The 21,716-nt window shown below is 39.9% G+C and overlaps 1 protein-coding gene across 13 annotated transcripts in view; it reads right to left on the bottom strand.

The window, feature by feature from the left end:
* The window catches only part of DOCK10 (dedicator of cytokinesis 10), a 226,103-nt gene that overhangs the window by 177,293 nt on the left and 27,094 nt on the right, over positions 1-21,716 (bottom strand). For 7 of the 13 annotated variants that reach the window (XM_024103281.3, XM_024103285.3, XM_024103287.3 and 4 more), the window contains exon 1: positions 10,697-10,966. The exons of 3 other annotated variants lie outside the window; for them this stretch is intronic. In XM_024103281.3, coding sequence (XP_023959049.2) covers positions 10,697-10,858 — 162 coding nt within the window. In that variant the 5' untranslated portion in view covers positions 10,859-10,966. Of the gene's footprint in view, positions 1-10,696; positions 11,003-21,716 lie in introns of those variants that run through there. 3 more of the 13 variants (XM_065558018.1, XM_008165873.4, XM_008165877.4) reach the window with 1 other exon arrangement.

The raw sequence follows: 21,716 nt of genomic DNA, 5'->3' as shown, positions 1-21,716 counted from the left end.
AGCAAGGTACATTTTAAAAATTATTTCTATTAATTGAGTTTATCCTTCTAAATGAAATAATTCCCGCATATGTACAAAAAAAAGTGTTCCCCTGCATATTACCTATAGAGCAAACAAAAATCCCTGATGACATCAAGGTCATAGATCAAACCCCCAAGACCTTACAGAAAAGCCAAGGAAAACTGTGAGTGGCATGACCTTCAACTCCTAATAGGCTAGTTTGATAACAAGTAATAATATCAGAGGCCAGTTATTTGTATTATCATAGTGCCTAGGAGTCCTAGTCATGGATCAATATCCCAATGTGCTAGATGCTGTACAAAACAGTCCCCTGATACAATCAGAGTGTTCAAATTATTATATGCACCATTCTGCATGATAGTTGACCTGTATTTTGGTCTGAGATGGGAACCCATCTATTTTCCATTCCACCTCCTTTAATTGTTCCTTTCTTGAGAGAAATGTACAAGAATCCTATGACCAGACTATTGCTGTATTACAAAAGCCTAGCCCCAGGTTAAATTTGGCTGGATGTACACCAGTGTAATTGGCTTTGTACTTTCAAGAAAATACCAATAGTAATGGGGGAAAAATAGGATGTGATAGATAGCAGCCAGAGAGAAGGGAGAGGAAACAGAAAATAGATGTTTTATAAAGCAGATCTGTTTCAGAGTGATCCTGGAGACATCAGCAAGTCTGAAACAGCTGTAATATGGTTATTTTTCATGGATAATTAGTTCAGTATAAACACTATATATAGTAAAAAGCAACAGAGGGTCCTGTGGCACCTTTGAGACTAACAGAAGTATTGGGAGCATAAGCTTTCGTGGGTCAGAACCTCACTTCTTCAGATGCAAGATGTTGTCTTGCATCTGAAGAAGTGAAGTTCTGACCCACGAAAGCTTATGCTCCCAATACTTCTGTTAGTCTCAAAGGTGCCACAGGACCCTCTGTTGCTTTTTACAGATTCAGACTAACACGGCTACCCCTCTGATACTATATATAGTGACATTCAAAGTTGACAGGCCCAAAATGTACCTTATCATTTCTATAACACACCAGTGGTCATCAAGAGTTAATGCCTTTCAATGAGTATCCCAGCCTGGGTCAGATCTGACCACACACACACACACACACACACACACACACACACACACACACACACACACACACTTTTTCCATTCTTATAAGAATGAACATTGGAACTGTTTAGAGGATGATGTTGTGTAAATACAGGGAGGAAGGTTCCTGCAGGAGACATTGTCATTTTCCCCTATTCCTTTGGCCAAAATTATGGTTGCTGGGAAGGCTACTTAATAAGGCACAATTTCTACAGGCATTAGAAGCCATTCATTTGATGGGGGACAGGTAGAAAATTGGGAGAGTAACTGTTTGTTGATTAATCTACCAGTCTTCCAAGAGCAGTGGCCATTTGCATGGGACCAGATTCTGAAATAAGCTACACTGGTGACTTTGATGGAGCTATTCCGGATTTACCTGGGTGTAGCCGAGACCAGAATCAAGCCCTGTGAATTGCGATTGCTTGATGATGAAGAAAAACTGTATCTGAGCCTGGAACAGCAGGAAAAGCTTTGGCACACTCTCTTCCTTCAGTTTTCTAACCTAACCAAGAGTGAGATGGATGAATGTTTATCCAGCAATCAAGGCTTTTTTTTTTCCCTAGAAATAAAAAGGGGGTGGGAGGAAGGGAAGAATAGGACTTTAAAAAAATAAAATAAAATAAAAGCCCCAAAGATCTTCCAGCTAGAAAAAGAAGGAAAAAAGCCATGCTGTTGATTGGAACGTCTTGCTGCATCAAGACAAAGTAATGAGAGCCAGTGATTAAAAAGGTAAAAGATATATTTGTAAAATTTAACAGCAACATACCAGTTTTATTTGAGATGAGAAGAAAAAGATATTTTACACTTGGCTTCCCTCTTTCTCCTCAATGAGCTCTCCTTTGCCTCTTGATCTCTTTCTGTCTCTCTCCCTCCCATCTCCTCCCCCCTTCCCCCCCTCCCCCCAGGGCTGGCTTTTTCAGAAAGTCCATTTCTCTGTACAGTGCTCACGCAATATATCTCTTATAATTCTTACTTGTTTCCAAGTTAAGTCTACACACCCATGTGTGCAGCCAGAGACTTTGGGACAGAGTCATTTACATCCATTTAAATCCAGCAGAACTCTACTCAAGCTAGTCTGCATTTACATTGGTAGAAACAAGATCAAAAATTGAGCCAAAGTCAGTAGTGGTATAAATGCTGGTATGAAATATATATTGGGCATACAGTACGTTGGTCAGGAAATGGATGTGAGTGTTAATGGCAAAGTAGTCAAACTGGCACTGCTATGGCATTCTGAGGGTGTGCAGAACAACATACATTTACTTTGCACTTTATTTGAATCAACCTCAGGCTTTTGTAGTGAATAGAAACAGAGACTGGGAGCACTGATGGTACAGGGAGTAAATTAAATCTGGGTGGGGGTGGGGGAAGTGTTGCACTACCTTACATCCTCTTTGTCAGTTTCTTTTCCTGTTGCACCCTCTTGGCTTGTAAGATATTCACCAACCTAGGTCTGTAGAACACGCCCATCACTTTGGTATCTGAACGCCATCCAGTTACACTCAGAGTGTCAAATCAGTTCAAATTAAGTTATTCTAGTTTACCACTTTGGCCCAGAGACTTTTCTAAAAGCTGGACTTATTTACTGCAGGCTGCTGTTAGGCTGAGTTTTACCCTTAGTACTTACCCATGGAAGTAAAATTTGCCAATAGATTTCTCTGAAAAAAGATTGAGGAGGCAAGGGAGTGCATTAGCCACAAAATAAAAAATCAAAATTGTAGCCATCAAGCAATAAGTTGAAACTCAAATTTTGGTTTGGTTTTGGTTTAACAGGAGAAGGGTGAAATGGCTTTGTTTTGTCCATACATCAGCTACCAACAAAACATTGCTTTGGTTAAAATCTTTAAGCCATATTGCTAACAATGTATTAGCAATGGTAATGATACATATTTAAAAGGAAATAGTAGAATCTCCGTGGTACAATAGGGTAAAATGAACACATTAGCACAGACTTTTGCATCTAGGAAGATATGCAACATATCCAATTTCACATTGTAGAAATCTTGAGTTCAGATTCTATCTATTGATCTTAGGGTCACCGCAATATCTCCTGAAGTGTAAATCTGAGTATATCCACTGAAGCCAATGATTCTGCCTCTTTGCAACAAGAAAAGATGGATTCTTAAATTTATTATTATGAAGGTCTGGGAATATTACAGACTGCAGGAAAAATGTGTGTGATTATTTCTGACTAGTGTATGTCTGTCTTAATATTTACATCTATAACTACCTCTTTACTGCAAGAAAAGAAATTCTACCCATTGCTGTTCCTCAGGGAATATCACTCACTGGTTTACATGAAATTGTTATAAGAACAAGAAAGTGAACAAACATCAATGCAGGAATTGCCTTCTTGGGTGGTTTGGTTTGGGAAGGTTCTATGTGAAGTAACATGTCAGGCTCAAAAGAGGTCCCACCCTAAAAAGTACTAGTTCCCCCAAGTCCAGGGGTCCAGGACATCCTCCATGGGAATCTCCTTCCTTGCAGCCATTCGCTCTACATGCATTTGTGTAGGTTTGCAACCTCAGAAGACATGACCTCATGGACTGACAAGTCAAGAGATGAATCTGAAGAGCAACTAGGGAATTCAATCTCTTTTATAGCTTATTGGAACTGGAGTCAGACAGAATTGTTGACAAGGAATCAGAGATGGTGCTCCAGACAAGTAGTTCAAACATGCACGTGAATATATTTGTGTATAAATGTGTTCACAATGTGAGGCTCTGGGAAGAACAGGGAAATATGTGGCTACAAATGATCAAAGTCAGGAAATCCTGAGTTTTGTTCCCATCTCTACAACCTTCTTGCTGTGTGGCCTTGCACAAATCACTTTACCTTTCTGTCTCAATTTCCACATCCATAAAATTGGGGTCATAGAACAAACAATTTTTATCTTACAGGGACATTACGGGGAATAAATTATGTAATGCCTGAAGAGCATTTCAGACCTGTGAAGTGTCGTATATGTGCAAAGTTTTATATTATTGCACAGCACCCTTCGTTAAACATTGTTGCTTTTGCAGGCTGATACTGCCACAGACTTTTCTCTGTTCCTTTAATTTCTGCCTCCATTGTACAGCTGCATATTGGATAGATAAGTTCCCTCTCACAAACAAGAGACAGGCTCTTCTTTGCCCTATGAGAGGATGCTTTGCTTATTCAACTCTAGCTTTCTGAGCACACACATTTTATACTCTGCCACCAGAATTCGGATAACAATTCCATAAGTGTGCAACCCAGAATAAAATCCAGTTCATTCTGTTGTATTAGAACTGTCTGGACAGGGGTAACCGGAGGAGAAAATAAATAAATAAATAAATAAATAAGTCACTGAAGTCATCAGAGGAATAATTAGTGATATCCAAAGGAGACGATCTGATCAGAACTGAGGGGACACTTTTACACAGTCACTTTTCAGACAATATGCACCTTTTAAGCACAGTTACAGTGCTGTGGAGAATGAAAATGCACCCCTACTTGGAAAAGTGACTATGTAAAAATGGCTACTTCTTTCTGAGCCAATCTCCCTGCACTTGTTCATCAATTCTTACTGACTACACTGGCAAAAGAAGTTTTTTACTTCTTTTAACATGGCAGATCCAACCTAGCTCAGACTGAGTGAGATGGATTCTATTCCTTCTCATCCACCATCAACAGAATTGTTTGTTAAGTTCCAACCAATTACAACTGTGCAAACCTATTGAACTCAATAGGTTGAAAAGTCATCACTGAGCGTGTAGAATCATTTGTTACATGAAAAATGTCTCTGAAAGACAATAATCAAGGAATCCCACAATAGTACTGTTGGAGAGTAACTTTTCATGGGACAAATGCATTGTATGTATCATTTATGTTACCTCCCCTATTCCCAAACTCATCTGCCAACAATTTATATAAAGTAAAGGCCTGCTTCCTTCTCAAGTCCATGGCAAAATTCCCATTGGATGCAATGGAAGTAGGATAAGGCCCTATAGCCATGGATTAAATTCTCTCAGAATATTTTCTGGAGCCCCAGGGCTTGGGGCTTCTGCCCCACAAGGCGTGCCAGGGCTCCCACGGGTTTAAAAATATTTACCGAAGCTCTACTCTGGAAGGCTCCAGCTGAATTTAAGCCCTGCCTATAGCTGAAGCATAAAGGCAAATGTCAAGTGTTCACAAACCAAGACAAAGATGGAAGTTTACCCTTAAAAGAAAAAATATAAGAATATTTTATTTGCACTGTTGATTTTGATCTCTCAAGCCATAGAGAATTTGGCTATTTAAGAGACAGGTTTTCTGATGCACCACACGGAGTTGGCATCAGGTCCTTTTGTTGGGCCAGTAGCACCTGGATTACTGACCTTCAGAACAATGTGCTAATCTCCTCTATTTGGCCAAGGGTTTGCTTAACACTGAATCATGGTTGGGAGATCTTGAAATGATGTGTAGAGATGGGCACCTATTGATTATTATAGGGAGTACAGATACTGTATTGGTTTTAATTAAGTAAATGCCTATATATGATGAAATAATAAGTGCATCACAGATCAATGTAATGTTGAGTTACATTTCAGACACACAACAAGGCTCTGTCTCCAGACCCTGTGAAAACATACTGGGTCTGACTCTCATCTCCCTCTCATTGGTTTTATAGAAATACAATTCCAGACTTCAATGGAGTTACTTCTGATTTACATCAGAGCAAGTGAGATGAGAATCTGTCCCAACAGACTTTCTCCAGATTGTCACCTGTGTAACAGAGAGACAAATCTGACCTCTATCTGCCACTGACCCATACTGTATACTTGGGAAAGTCACTTCACCTCTCTGTTTCTCCATGTATACAAAGGGGAATAATGATACTTCTCTTGCTTTTCAAAGTACATTGAGATCTAGGGATGAAAAATGCTATACAGGAGTGAAGTATGATTATTTTGCTATTGCTGAATTCAAGCCATAGTATGTTGATAAAAGTACAAAGCTTATTGGCCTGGGTATAACTGGACATCGAGAAAAAACATTGTATCCTCAACAAATATGAACCTTTGTTCTTATTCCGTCAGCTGTCACAAATACAACAGCATGTATCATCAGAAAAGACAAAGCGCAATCCAGGAGGCAAAATTCAATGTCTTTTCAGTCATGTGCTTTCAAAGCAAAATTTCTCCCCAAATATTACCCCTCCCTTTCTAAGCACTTTACCTGCCAACTGATTTACATAGTTCTGAGTAACATCTACGTACAGAGATGTCTTCATTCCTTTTTAGTCCTTTTTCCTTTGCTTGAGTCTCTTCCTTTTTTGTTTTTCCTCTTACACACATACTGTTTATGATCGTTTACATTCTGTGCTGATTTTTTTAAGCTCACACCCACACTAACACATTCTGTTGATTTCATACTGAATTGGAGTGAGGTCATGAATGGGATGTCCTCCTAAGATGTATGAATTAATGTGATGGGCTGCTAAGTGCTGAGCCACTGATCACACTGAATCAATTCATACAACTCCTGAGTGGCCACTGGATGCTCATTTCCTGTGGCTCCAGGATTCTGTTCAGGTTCAGAGACAAGGTTATATCCTCAGCCATCAGGCAGTTCTTTCTGCTTTTCTTGTCTCATTTATACCATTTCCCAGATCTAAGTACCTTTAGGAATACATCTAAGATCTAAGACAATGATTAATAATCTACCTCATCAGGATTTCAGACTAATATAAATTGAAAAAATCAGCCAACAGAGACATCAGACTGGTCTTCTGTAATGACTAGAATGCTAGAATCCTCTGCTGTGAATGTGATGCCTACAAAACTCATGTCAATGACTAGGCAGTTGGTAAACAGTGGTCACAGAACATTACACTTACAATTATCTCACTGTTGCCCTGTCTTTCCCTTGTCTGCTTGTTGTATTCACCTGCTGTCTTTCATCTTATACTGAAAATGTACGCCCTTTGAGGCACAGACCATGTTTTTATGTGGGTGCAGTGCCTAGCACAGTTGGAACTAGGCTCTAGGTATTACCATAATACAAATAATGAATAAGAATCAAATGTTCAAGTGAAAGTCATTATGAGCTGAGGAACCCAGAGGACCTTGGGTCACATGTCAGTTGATGTGCAATAAATGAACTTCATAAAGAGAGGTCTCTTAAATTTTACTGCCTTCTTTTTCTCTTCCTCTTTTTTTCCTTTCACCTACATTTGTCAAATGGCTGAAATCATATTAAAACGGGGAATCAAATCCTCCTGAATCTCCCTGAATCCTTGACCCTACCGAATGTGATGTGGTAAAGCACAATTCCTAAGATAACCACAACCGCATTAGAATGTTTGTGTTGAAGAATGGAGAGGGATGCAAGTGTAAGCTAATTTATAAAACTGTAGAACAAAGTACAGGTGCCCAGTTGTTAGAAGTACTTAGGGGTAAATTGCTCTATGCAGCACTTCAGAGATTGCTTTCTAATCTAGCTCATGTGATTTACAGATTTCACTTCTGGTCCATGTAATAAATAGGCTTCAGAAAACAATTCCACAAGGTATGAAGCAAGAGGAAGGCTTGGCACAGTTATTCCATATGGAAGATACTTTAAAAAATACAATCTTCTCTGAATACCTAATACTGAAATGTATTCTTATCCTATAGTCTATTTCCATTGCAACAAGCACAAAGATTAAATGGGACTCACTCTCCCCTGAAAGACGGACTATGTGCCTGGAGACACAGGACCAGTACCTCAGCTGACAGCTCCACTGAAAGACTGGATTACAACAGCTAAGGATCTGGCCATAAAATGTAATTATTTTTGGTGTATGTTGTATTTTTAGGACCTGATCCTGCATTCCTGGGGCATCCAAATCTCTTAGTGCCTTCAAATATGAAAACTTCATAATAAACCAGGCATGATCATTTTAGATCCTGAAATCATTGTGACTAACGTTAGTTGGATGCAAATGCTCTTTTGCATGTCTGTGTAACAGTCTCTAGCACATTATCCATACATAAACTTCACTGATCTACCACAGACCAAGCAACAATCTGTTAGGCTCACACATGCATTTTACTAGGATTAAGCAGCCTTCAATCCTTCTTCTTTCTCAAGCTGCCCTTTCAACAAACATATGAAATCCACTGAAAACAGTACTGTCTGTTACTGCCATGTCTAAGTATCCTAAAGCAGCTCTTTCTTTTGAAGTTACTAGTGCTCCATATCATTACAGAGTCTAACTGCAAAGCTTGATAGCAATTTATTTCAGGTGCAATCCTATTTAACTTTAATGGTAACTGACTGCTTTTAATGGTAGAACGAAATAATCCCTCAGATCTGGGGAAACAAAAACCATGTACAAGGAAAAGAGCATTTATTTTAGCCTGTTACTGCTCCCTAGCTTTTTTGGTGGGCAACACTCTCAATCTAGTCTAAGCTTAAACCAGCCCAAATGGAGAGCTAGACTTTGCACCCCAAATCTCCCCCCCCAAGGAAGTGGGGATCAACAATGTCCCCCCTCAACTTACTAAGACACCTTATGGGGGCTTTCTGTGGGACACAAGAGAAGTGGGGACTGAGTGGGCTGTTGATAAAAGTGAGTGGCCTCACACTGGGTGAAGGTGGGGCCTAAGGAACACACATTAACTGATCTGGCCCATGAGAGGTTAAGTCTATATTACCTGTTTTGCAGAGCCACTTTTGTAATGGGGAAATCCATTGGAGACCAGAAGGAATACCTGGAAGCACAGCTCCGTAGGGAATGGACATGGGCTGCCAGTGGCACAAAGCTGGCGGAGGGCCTTCTGGTTGGCACTGACCTCCTATGGATTCCTGAGAATCCCTCAGGTTTGTGGGTAGACCCCACATTTCATTCCATACGGGGGTAAATCCCACCCCCTGACAATCTGATCTGGGAGGAACACTTCAAGGGGATTTTTGCAGAGAGATCCTCCTTCTTAGCCCCCTCTCCCAGGGGTGGGGGGAAAGTGGGAGGAGGGCGTGATGCAGCTCAGATTATATGTAATTTGGGACTGTGACAGGTCTACCAAAATGCATTGCACATCAGCTCCAATCTGAACTGAAACAAGACTCTATGCTTTTACTCTAAGCATTATAACAGATTTGATGGGGTGGTCAGTACTTTTGCACACTGCACTTTCTTTAGGTCCCTTGTCACAGCATATTTTATGCAATCCTAGTAATTATTAGTGTCAGAGACACAATTATTTTTAAATTCCTCTGAGGGAAGTTATTTAACTTTTAATTGAAGGAATAAACTGTGCATTATGTGTGCTCCAGAGTTTAAAACAACAGATTTAAGATATCAGAGCTACAGTGATGAAATGAGTCTCTTTCGTTCCCATGACAAGTTATCAACACCACGAATACTGGACCAGATCTTCAGCTGGTGTAAGCTGGCATTACTAGGATCTGACCCATTGTGTCTTACCACAGTTACCATGACTGCAACACAGTATTTCTAATGCTCTGTTCATCTCACAATAGGTATAAATTATCTATTGTTCCCAGTGCCCACTTATATACAAATCAACGTACATAATGATAAGGTAAGGTATCAGTGAACACACTCTGGACTTCTTTATAATGTGCTTTAGTGAGGAGTCTCTTTGTATCATTCAAATGATGTACATGATGGCTCTGATGTACACGGTCTATAATAATGACTGCAGTGGTTTTGTAATATGATTACTACATAATAGTAATACAGTATCAAATAATTGTTATATAAGAGATGAAAAGTGATTATAACTCATCCCTTTCAAAATTCTGAAAATTATAAACAGAGTCTATACCCAGGGAGGAACTGTGGTAACTAAGTAGTTCATATATTCTTCATCTCAAACAATGCTTTCAATAAGGAAATGCTCTGTCACACATTGGTTGATCAAACAGAATCCTAATAAATGACCTGCAGTGCTTGTTTTATTTCAATCACAGCTTAAGTTAAAAATACATGTCTAATTCAGAAAGCAAACAACACTCATTTAAAGGATGATAATCTTTAAAAACAAGGAGCTACAGAACAGAGAAACTCACTAGTCAGCTAACAAATTTTATTTTTTTCATTTAAGGATAGCTCAGAGTTTGGAACTAATAAATCAGCAAAAGATTTCTATCATACAAAAAATCTGTTGCAAGGACCTATGGGAAGATAATTTGCATACACCTTGCTATACATTCTGTCTGCATCCTGGCTGAGGCAAAAGTTTCCTATGATGAACAGACTTTGTGCACAATTTATGAGCTGGCACTTTGGAATTCAGAGTGTGAAATAAGATACTTTAAACAACATTATGGTTCTAATGCTTGTAATATATCTTATAATACTTACAAAACACAAAGGCAAGTTAAATAACAGTGTTGCTTTATAGGCAGCATATGTGCACTTCACAGTTCCAGCTAAAGATGAGAGTAAAATTTCAGCTCTGTTGATAACAAAGACAGCAAATCTACCAGAAAGCTAGTACACACTTGCAAACAGTCTATCAAATGCTCTTTTCCTCCATCTACATAGTTAAAGTTAATAAATCACATAACATCTGTAATAATAATCCTGTCAGCTTTGTCTGTTTGCTAAAAGTATACTGTACCATTATGGTGAGGGTTCTAGGTCTGTTCATTTCATCATCACTATCCAGTGGCAGAATTTCATGTGACAATTCCTCTTGTCGTCGTCTACAAATATGTGGACAGTTCCTCTGTACCACAGAACGAAAGGCTTGAAGCAGAACAATGCTGGCAGCACAACCCATATCTGCATCCTGAAGCCTACAAAATAACTTCTATGTTTATGCTATGTTTGAAAAACAGTGGCTCCTTGTCCCTGAAAACAGTCTACAATGCAGCTGCAGCCAGTTAGCTCTCCAATCGCCTCCTTGAATTCTGATCATCTGATCACAACCAAATAGCTTGGATGCAGATATAGGAAAGATTTGATCTGATCCACTGAAACTAAACACACGCATGTAGTATTAAGATATTTTTCTCTCGGTGTGCTTCTGAATTCATGTCTGAACATTTGCTTCCTGTCTTTTACAATAATCCTCCTGTGAATCCAGTTTAATGGAACTGAAAGCATTAAAATTCCCAGTTCAAATAAACCAGCTGTTTATTAAAAATTGACAGGAGCAGTTTAAATGACTGGTAATAATCACGTGCAGGAAAATAAGTAATGGCATCAAATCAGTAAACATAGCGCTGACAGTCAGACAGACAGATTTCTAAAATTCTCAATGTAGGGTGTTTTTTCCCCGAGAAAAGAAACTGGTTATGGCTCACTGAAGGATCTGAGCTGCAATTTTTACATCTTGTCATTTTCTGAAATATAGTGAGCTTACTTTAGTTGGAAAATGTAATGAGCAATAATAAATGCAAAAATATGGACTGCTTCTCCCAGTTCATGTTAAAATATCAGTGTCTCAATGAGAAATGCCAGTGTTCAGCTCTGAAATGCCTCTCAATAATATAGTTGTTGTGTGTTCCCACACATGCAGTTGTTCTGCAGACTAATACATTTTTACATTTACATAGGCGGCTTGTGTGAAGAAGTATCTTTGCTAATGAGGTCTTACGCTGAAGTAAAGCACAGCTGACCTTCTAAGAAAGGTAATTGTAAAATGTTTTAATGTTTTATCAGTAAGAATTCAGGCAAAGAAAAGAAGCTATTAGCAGTTAACAACTTAGCCTCCTGACTCCTGCCAGACAAGTCATTCAGAAAGCAGTAAAAGCTATGCTTAGAAATCATATGATCATCTTGGAAACATATCAACGTCTAATGATATATAGTGTAAGGTAATAGTACTTCAGAGGAAGTTTTAGCACTAAAAATATCTAGCAGAAAATGGATTTCTCTTAAAATGTGAACTAAGAATTTCCAAATAGGGTTTCCAATGCAACAGCTTTCCCTTAAACAAATATGTATCCAAAAATACAATTACTGGTATATTACATAAAGGGGCTGTTCATATTGAAGGTGATGATAGTTTTGCCAGCGATTTGCATGCGGACATGAGCAGGCCTGTAATTTTCTGTTAATATGATGTTTGGAAATACTGTTCCTTTAAGCATAAAATGGGAATAGGACCCACACTGTTCCATGGGACCATTTTAGGCTGGGTTTGATTAGGCTTTAATTGCCCAGTAATCTGTCAAAAGACAACATCGTTTTAATTAAATCATTTGCCAGAGAAGTGAAATGTGTTCTTTAAAAGCATTGCACTTGCTGCCAGTATTTCTTGTCTCTATCTCTTTTCAGTGCTTATGGAAAAAAGCTAATAGCACTGGCAGGCACTGCACAAACTCACTCACAGCTTTGTCAATGCACCTCAGCCCTAACATAAAACAATCCTGGCTCTTCTATCTCCAGCTCTCTCACTGGGCACAGACGTTCAGTCTCATATAGACAAAACCATCACACATAAATGTCCACACTAAAGAGGAGGCCCCATGTCATGCATAAGCTTATTAGTTTAACTTTTCTAATAGGATCACAGCTGCCCAGTGGCACAGCTGTGTAATTTCCATACCAAATCAGTAATCTCGCCTGCTTTGGGGGGCATTGTTTATATTTTCATCAATCCCCAATCTGTTCCAGTACCGGAGTTGACACCTTGGCCATACACAAAATACACTTGGCAACCTGTGGGACACATATTCCTAACTCTAATTCCAGCAGCATCAATCTGGGTCTGGTTTATTTCTTGCACAGCTTTCGTAGCTGGCTGTTATGGTGACTGCTGTACTGCCTTGGGTGTTGCTAATGGCTCTCTTGTGCTCCTGGATGGCAATTTCTTTTGCTCATACACTATTCAGTTGTGAAGGCTGAAGGGGATTTTTATGAAGTTTGGTTTCCATGATAACACAGAGTCCAATTCTGCCATCCATACTCATGCTGAATAATGTCTGAGAGCTTCATACAGAGCCCAGTGAAATCAAAGACCTCCATTTATTTCAACAAACTTTGAATCAGGCCCATACTCTGCAAGTGGTCCCATGACTTCAGTATGATTACTTGTAAAGGAAGGTATTATTCCATATAAAGTATGAGTGTAGAAAATTGACCTTTTGTCCTCCACTCTTAAAAAGGGAAAAATAATTAATAAAAACGTAGTTCTAAAACTGTACTCAATAAGCCAAACCCCTTGAAACTGGATTCCACAGTGTGTTCAAATCCTGGAAAATAAAGCAAAGCCAAAGTAAAAGGACTTTGTTTTAAGGAAATTTTGTTAAAGCATAACAGGCCCAAGGGAAGGAACCCTCAAATCCAGCAATACAATGGCTATACACACAGATGCATCAGAGCCATCAAAATAAGATGTCCCTTTAGGTATCTTTTAAATTTATATCACACCTATATTATATCTATTAACACAGTGTTGTCTTATCCTGTTGAAGCCAATGGCAAAACTCCCATCACATTCAGTGGTGCAGTGTCAGGCACTATCCCATGATAGCTAGTACCTTGCTACATAAGCTGAAGTCAATGGAGCCATTTGATGATTAAGTTTATGCTCAGTGGGAGGGTATCAGAGCTCATTTAAGAGGCAGTTGTTTAGAACTGCTGTGTCTGCAGAGTCTGAGGTAGGCAAGCAGAACTGAAAGAGAGACTTCCCGCACTGAATCAGGGACCTGATTCTGAAAAAGAGAGCATGCTCAAACCCTGCTGACGTCATGATCAGGCCACCAAAATCAGCCAGAGGGAAGGGCTTTCAGTATCTCATGCTACTGGAAAGTGGCTTTAAGAGGTTCTAAATGACTAATTAAATAGTCTATTATTTTGTTTTAAACAGTATTAATAAGATAAAGGCTATCTGGATTCAGATTGTGCAATTTGAGACTTTGGATTTTTTTTTTAAACTATCAATGGGTGACCTCTTTTGTCTTCGCCTGACCAAACCAAGATTTTTCATACTCTTTACTGTGACACACTACTAGGTCTGCTTATAAAACTTATTCAAAATGTCTTTATCATCCACCTTCGTATTGTCCAAACTGTCATTTCTGAGCACTACACTTATGGAATACGTTTCATATGGGAACTTCCCATGTCCTCTCTGTGTGCACACTCCTCACCATTGGCCTTGGTGAAAATATTGTTCACTTCTCAAATTTTTTCAAGTCCTAGGCGAGCACCCTAACCTCTGGACCATCCTTTATTTCTGCTATTCCTGGGCATATATCTTTGCAGGCTCTAACCACAAGAACTTTAAGATGCTACCACAAGTTTTTTAATTAATATTTTGTATTAATATTGTATTACTTGTTAACGGTCATGATTATTTTACCATTTCTCTATTTTATTAATCATTATCTGTCTGTTTGTGTCCCCTCATCTAGCAGGATACAATGTAAATGACAATGATTTGCCCACTCTAGATATCAGATTTATGTCTTCCCCACTTGTACTGAATCAAACAATATGCAGTTCTATCAACTTCAGGGACATATATATCTTCTCCTTCCTTCATTCATTATGTGGCTGCAACATATATACATTAACACATGGTTCTCAGAAATTTGGCAACTGTGCAAATTTACACACACTATGATGTACCTCTCAGAGACCACACCTTCCATTCAGTTGCACAGGCTCTAACCAAACTCCTGTGGACTTCGGCAGGAGTTTTGTCCCAATAAAGACTGCAGTATTCGGCCCATCTACAGTAACTAAATTCAATGCCTAAATTCAGTCAATAAATTCTCAGTAAAAAGAGCGTGCACATTCAGGAAGGAAATGACAATGAAGTGAGGTTTAAACAGCAGAGTGAGGCATGAAGTGGTAAACTAATACCAAAAGATCATTGATAAGAATACATGTAGCTTCTAACTAAGATCCACAGGATGTGGATTTATAAACTTAGCTACCTGCTCTGTGTAGACTAGATGGTGGAGCATTTGTGCTGGCTGCTTAGAATTGAAGCTCATTAATCTCCTTCAACAGAGAATAAGGAGAGACCATCTGTAAGATGCTGTCAGAACGCCAATGGGTAGCCTGTCTGAGTTCTTAAGTTCACAACACAGTCTCAGAGACTAGAAAACAAACTAGAAAGTATTGTCATATAGGGTCCTTCCCAGAAAGCATCATCACAAAACACTTTACACCTAAGGGAAGAATGAAGAGAAACAAAGTTTTAAACTTTACATATGCTTGTTGCATTCAGCTCCTCTCATGCCACAAGACAGACAGGAAAGTGAGGTGGGACTAAAAAAAAAAAAAAAAAAAAAAAAAGTTAAAAATACTTTAGACAAATCCTATTTTTGCACTGTCTGCAAATTTTCAAACAGTCATACAGGAGAATAATAATGTTGGCCCAGGTTATTGTCCATAATACCCGCTAGTACTTCTGAGGTAAAAATAAATAATATTCAGCACTTACATGGAACATCTCATCTCTAAAGCACTTCACAAACATTAACTAATTAATCACCACAATGCACCTTAGGTAACTAAATATCAGCCAGATAACTATAATTATCAGTCATCAAGCAAATAATACAATTATTTAAAATTAACAACATATTTTTGATACAACAATGCATCCAGGTTTATGACAATCTAGTGGCTCTTTCACCCCAAGCATCTGGTGTGGAAGGGCTGCAAATGCTATTCCATATCTAGCTGCAATAGAATCCAGAGGGCATTATCTAGGTACTGATATGACTCCCATTGCCAAAGTATTTGAGCACCTTACAGTCCTTAAGGCATTTATCCTCACTACACCCTGTGAGTTAAGGCAGTGCTATTATCACCACGGTACAAATGAGGAACTAAGGCACAGAGAGAGAGAGGCTAAGTGACTTGCCCAAGGTCAGAGAGCAAGTCTCTCGTGGAATGGGGAATTGAACCCAAGTCTCTCAAGTCTTAGACTAATGCACTAACCAGTGGACCATGCTGCCTGCACCACCCCCAAACCCTAGATTGAGGGCTTTATTTGAGGGGGGGGATGAATTCATCTTAAAAGGAAATTACCTAATTAAGGAAATGTCTTTGTAAATGAAGCATCGACCTTTCATCTTGAATATCTCAGATTGGGACAACTAGGGAATGCTGCAAATTGTATGTGATTGAACAAATCTCTGAATTTGCTTGAACTGTATGCACAATCCCTGTTTTATGAATATTTAGGTGATTTTTTTGTTTGTTTGTAGAAAACACAAGCCTCAAATTCCCATGACAATATGTGTTTGCATACAGATTCACACAAGAAGCGTCTGCACTAAAACAAACCTTCAATCATTTGGTCAGGGAGCAGAAATAACCTGTGATTTAAGGGACCATCCACACAGCACAAGTAAGATTATAAGCTCTTCAGGGCAGGGCCAGTAGCTGTTATGTGTTCATACTAAGTCTTGCCCAAGTAGGCATGGAGCCCCAAAGCGATATCATAATAAAAATAATAAATAATAATAAGTAATACATTTCAAAGGGTAACATCCATATTATTGCTGTGTGGGTACTATGGAGCTAGTGGAGGAGAAAGGTACTACTCCTTGCAAGTAAAAATGACAATCTGGCCTAAAGTGTATGTACTCAAAGTCACAGTCGCAGAGAATGGTTTGCAGACAATCCAAAGACTGAAACCTATTCACAGAATCTGTTAATCAAATATTGAGCAAATCTTTGTAAAAATCAAAGTCTGTTCACATAACTCTCAAACAGAGAAAAAAATGATTCACTATGAACAATCTGGCCAGCTGTAGTCTGAGACAGCTTTAATAAAGATGATAGATTGGGGATATCTCCGTTCTTCTGCTACTATGCAGACGTGTGCACAGTAAATTGACCACATCTTGTTCAACACATCTGGAATCCAAATTAGGTATGGAATTGTATTATCAGAACCCTCATAATTAAAAAGTATGTATTCTTCTGTCATGAAGATAATAAATCTTTAGTTCTTCCTATTCTATTCTATATGGTTCTTATAACACCCTCATCACTGCACTATCTGAGCATCTTCCAATAATGCATTAAGAATTACAATGCTCCTTGCCCAGCATCCTAGACATCTCACCATCATCCACGGCACCCCTGTGAACACAGGTCTGGACAGGGTCTCCTTCACCCTTTATCTTTGAGAAAGGCTATTCTTCCTGGCAAAGGCAATTTTCCTCACATATGCCAGAGGCCCTTGTCTCCAGGATATCTGGCATTTTAAAAGTTTTGAGGTACTCAGTTGCAAGAAAAAGAGCACCAGGAACATTTCTCAAAGTGAGCAAATCTCTCTTCATGCTCAGACATTTCAAACAAAGAAGAGAGGGATCTTACCCAATCTCCAAATCAATCAACTTTGAGGCTGAGATCATCAGTAGGAAATAGCCTAAAAGGTAAGGTAATCTTTCTGGAAAGCACAGTAAGCCCCTGGAAGCAGAGGCTTATAATTAAAGCATCTCCTGAGCCACAAAGATAGTGTCATTAAATTAATGATATAAGGCCAAATCCCCCAGTATAGCATACCCCCTTTTATGCATTAGGGCCCAAATGCCAACTAAACTAGACAAGAGAGTCATACCACACTGTTGGGGGAATCCCACAGTAGCACAGGGTCATCATTCCAGTGTACACAGCCCAGGATCATGGGAGCAAAAATGTAATCTCTTGCAATCTCCTCCAGAGCTGCACTGTCCACTCCCTTGCCATTGCCAAAGTTTTGGGCCACAACATCTTGCACGATGTTTTTTCCAAGTGTGCCTGAAGGTTTAACTGTTGTACTACAATGATTCAGGATACCATTTTAAAGCACATTTGTGGATTGCAAGCTTATTCTGAAAAAAGTTCAAACACTCAGTTAACAGGAGCTATTGATAAATAGAATTAATATTTTGTGCTTCCATCATGCCTTTTACCTGAGGATCTCCAAGTATTTTACAAGTATTAATTCATGAATTCTCAAAACACAACTGCACAGTAGGTAAATATTATTATAACTGTTATACAGGATTCTAAACTGAGACACAAAGCGGTTAAGGGTTTTGCCAAAGATCATACAATGAGTCAGTCGCAGAACCAGAAGCAAAACTTTGATGTCTTTTCACCCATCTAGTCAAGCTTCTATGTGAACCTACTCCATTCACTCTAAATAAACTGATCTTCACTAGATATTCCTTGGTAAATCCAGATAACTGTTTACATCATTAACTGGCCAAGATAGTCTCTGTGCAATATATAATTAGCTTTATTTAAATTTATATTTTGTTTATACTGCATTCACCCTTGGATAACATTAAGATTTTTTCAATTAATATTTGTTAACTTATAAGCAAAATAAAATTTAAATCACCTAAGAATTTATTAAATAGACAGTGAATAAGATGCAGAACAAAATGCAATCATTTAATTTCTAGCATACTTACCCTATACTACTAAGAAATATTTAGAATGTTGTATACTTGGGACATTGTATATCATAGGATGACATATCACCCAGCTACTCAGTAAACCGTTAAATGAGGGACTGCAGAAAGTTAATATATGGCACCCTCTAGAGAGTAGTACTTGAAAGACAGATATGTCATCAAACCCTTAGCCATTCTGGGTGGATATCATAGCAACATGGTTTATTCCATTCATAATGTTTATGAGTTTTTTTAAAAAATAGGAGTGTAAGACTCAAAACCTGAAATCCTGAGACAGTCCTTTCTTCACCATAACTGCTGTTGAATTTAATGGAAGTACAGACTGACTAAGGAGTACAGGAGCAGGGCTATAAAGTCTGTATTGAACTGGCGAAAGAACGTAGGCTGAAACAGTTCAAATCTTCTCTATGCAGTGGCAAGCACAGCTAGAAATGAGGGAGTGACAATTTGAAAGCTGCATACACAGTTCATCGCTGAATGTGGTGCAGAGCTACTACACATAGCATTAAATAAAACCACACATTAAGATAGGCTATGGGAAGAACATTTACCAGAAGTTGAAAATAATGCCAGACTAATATTAATGAAGTGAATTCTGTGCAAATAAGCCATATTATAAAAACAGACAATGTACTAGTGGTTCCTGAAAAGTAAAGTTGGCTTAGAGGAAAAAACAAGACACCATACCAGTCTGGTTTCATTAAAAAAAACACATTGATGTTTGTGACAGTTCTCACCAATTTTTAACAAAGAACACTATGCTGTTATCTTTGTTATGGTTTGAGATTCTTTAAAGATTCTTGTATATGTGGTTTCACAAATGAAGTTTAAGAATAAAATTCATAGATACACTAAAAACCACTATTCCCACATGGGAACAAATGGATTCTTCATTCACCATCATGGAACTAAGCCTACTCCTTATGGAACCACGGGGGAGGGGGGGTAAGGGGGAAAAGTGGGGGGGAATGAAAAACTCTTAACAAAGACTCAGGAATATATGGCAGCTTGTTGCTGTAATAGCAAATTTCACTATTCTAAAATAAACCAGCCAAGGTTAATGAAATTTAGAATATAATGTAGGGGGTTGGCTCAAATGTTCATAGCACAAGGATGTTAAGGATATAAGATGGCCAGAATATGGATTCAATACCATGGGAGGTTCGTGCACTATAAGTTCTCCGTTAGAGTCTGATTGAAAACCTGACAAAGTCAATGGACAGGCTCTTATTGACTTCAGTGCACTTTGGGTTTGTCACAACTGAAAAAGATCTGTTATGATCTCAGCTTAGTCCCTATTTGTGTATTTTGTAAAATCACCATGCCTTGCCTTGATTCATAGTTAGCAGTCCCTGTTCAGGTGAGGGCCAGGAATATAAGCATGTATGTTGCTGATCAAAATTCAGATGTATTGGCAAAGCCACATGAAGGAGATTGTGCTCAGTGCCTGCACACACTTGCTAAGGGAAAAAAAACAAGGAGCAGAAACAGCGTTAACCTTTGGCATCCAGGAAAAGAATACTTGAAGAAAAGCATATTTGAATGAGAAGCGGAAAGAGCCGTGTGCTGGGGTGTGCTCCCCCACACTGGCCCTGCAAGAGCTGAGTTAGGCCAGGTGGGCCCAATCAGCTGATTAGGCTGCAAACAGGGGAATTTTAGGCTGGATGCAGCTAATTAGAGAGAAGCTCACCTGCAAAGGACAGGTGTGGCTTCTACAAGAGGCAGGAAATTGGAAGCAGAGGAGGCAGCAGGGAGAAGCCTACAGTCACTTCCTGGGAGAAGTGTTGGAGGGCTGCAGAGAGGAGTTGCCTGAAGTTACTCCCTTGGAGGAGGGAGTGAAGAGACTAGCAAACCCAGAGGAGTGGGGAAGGCCAGATGTGGAAGCAGCTCAGGGAAAGGCAGCAAGGTGCAGGGAACAGACCTTAGCTGATGTGTAGAGGGTCCCTGAACCAGAATCCGGAGTAGAAGGTAGGACCAGGTTCTCCTACTAGCCACTGTCGGAGTGGTACTGTGAGGCAGTGAAACGGAAGACTGCCTGAGACTGCTGGAGAGCAAGAACCTTGATACTCATCTCAGAAGGGGAAACCATAATAGTGACCTGGCCACAGGGCTGAGTACCAGAAAGGATGCTGTGGTTTCTGGAGCAAGAGAGAGGCTGCAGAGGAGAAACTGATGCATAGAACCCTGCACGGATACAAAATTTATATCCGCAGATATAAATTGGTATCCATGGAGCTGCAGGGCTTTACCGGGAACCGCACCGACGAAAGCAGCAGCACGTTGAACTGCCCCGCCCAGGAGCCAGTGCTCCATGCGGGCAGCTCCTCCAGTGTGGCTGTACCACCCCTAGCCCCACCCACTGGAGCAGGCACCCGGCTCACTGGCAACTGTCCCAGGTTGTGCTAGTGTGTACAAGTGGCTGGCATGCTCCCGGACAGGAGACGCAAACTGCTGCACAAAACGGACTCCTGTAGGGCAACATGCAAGCTGCTTGCACACACTAGTGCAACCAGGAACAGCTACTGGTGAGCCTGGTGCCCACTCCAGTGGGTCGAGCTGGAGGCGGTACAGCCATGCCAGAGCAGCTGCCTGGGCTGGGCGCTGGCTCCTGGGAGGGGCAGCCTGACATGCTGCTGCTTTCACTGTTGCGGTTCCTGGTAAAGCCCTGCAGCTCTGTGGATACCGATCTTTGTATCTTCATTCACGGATATAAATTTTGTGTCTGTGCAGAGCTCTACTGATGGGTGTAACTGCTGGAAAGAACATCAGGCTGACCGAGCTAATCACCAGAACCGCCACGAGGTGGCACCCAGAGATGAGTAGCGCAAACCCGGCACATTTGGTGGAGAACGCAGGCAGGATGGTTACCTCTGATACAAGGGGTCGGTAACAGACTGTGTCTGACAAGAACCATGAAGTGAGTGGCAGAGACACACTGTAAGGTAGTTGAACTCTGCCGCAAAGTGCCATAACAGAGAAAGAACCCCTAAAGAAGGTGAAAATGGAAATGCCCATAGTACAGACTGTCTGTCCCTTAGTAAGTTGTCCCTCACTAGGGTGGATGCTGGAGTTGCCGCTCCCACAGAGGGGAGCTGAGAAGGAACAGGGGTGAGTCCATGCTATGTGGGGACAGATATTAGAGAATCAGCAGACTGTAGAAAGCCCATTTGTATTTACAAGACTGCATGGTGCAGGTAGCTAGGCAATGGCAGCAGCTGTACAGAATCCTGCAGGAAAGAAGCAGGAGGAGCGTAA

This window comes from Chrysemys picta, chromosome 9 (assembly GCF_011386835.1).
Source record: "Chrysemys picta bellii isolate R12L10 chromosome 9, ASM1138683v2, whole genome shotgun sequence".
Classification (NCBI taxonomy): domain Eukaryota; kingdom Metazoa; phylum Chordata; order Testudines; family Emydidae; genus Chrysemys; species Chrysemys picta.
This window is presented reverse-complemented; position numbering and strand designations above follow the sequence as displayed.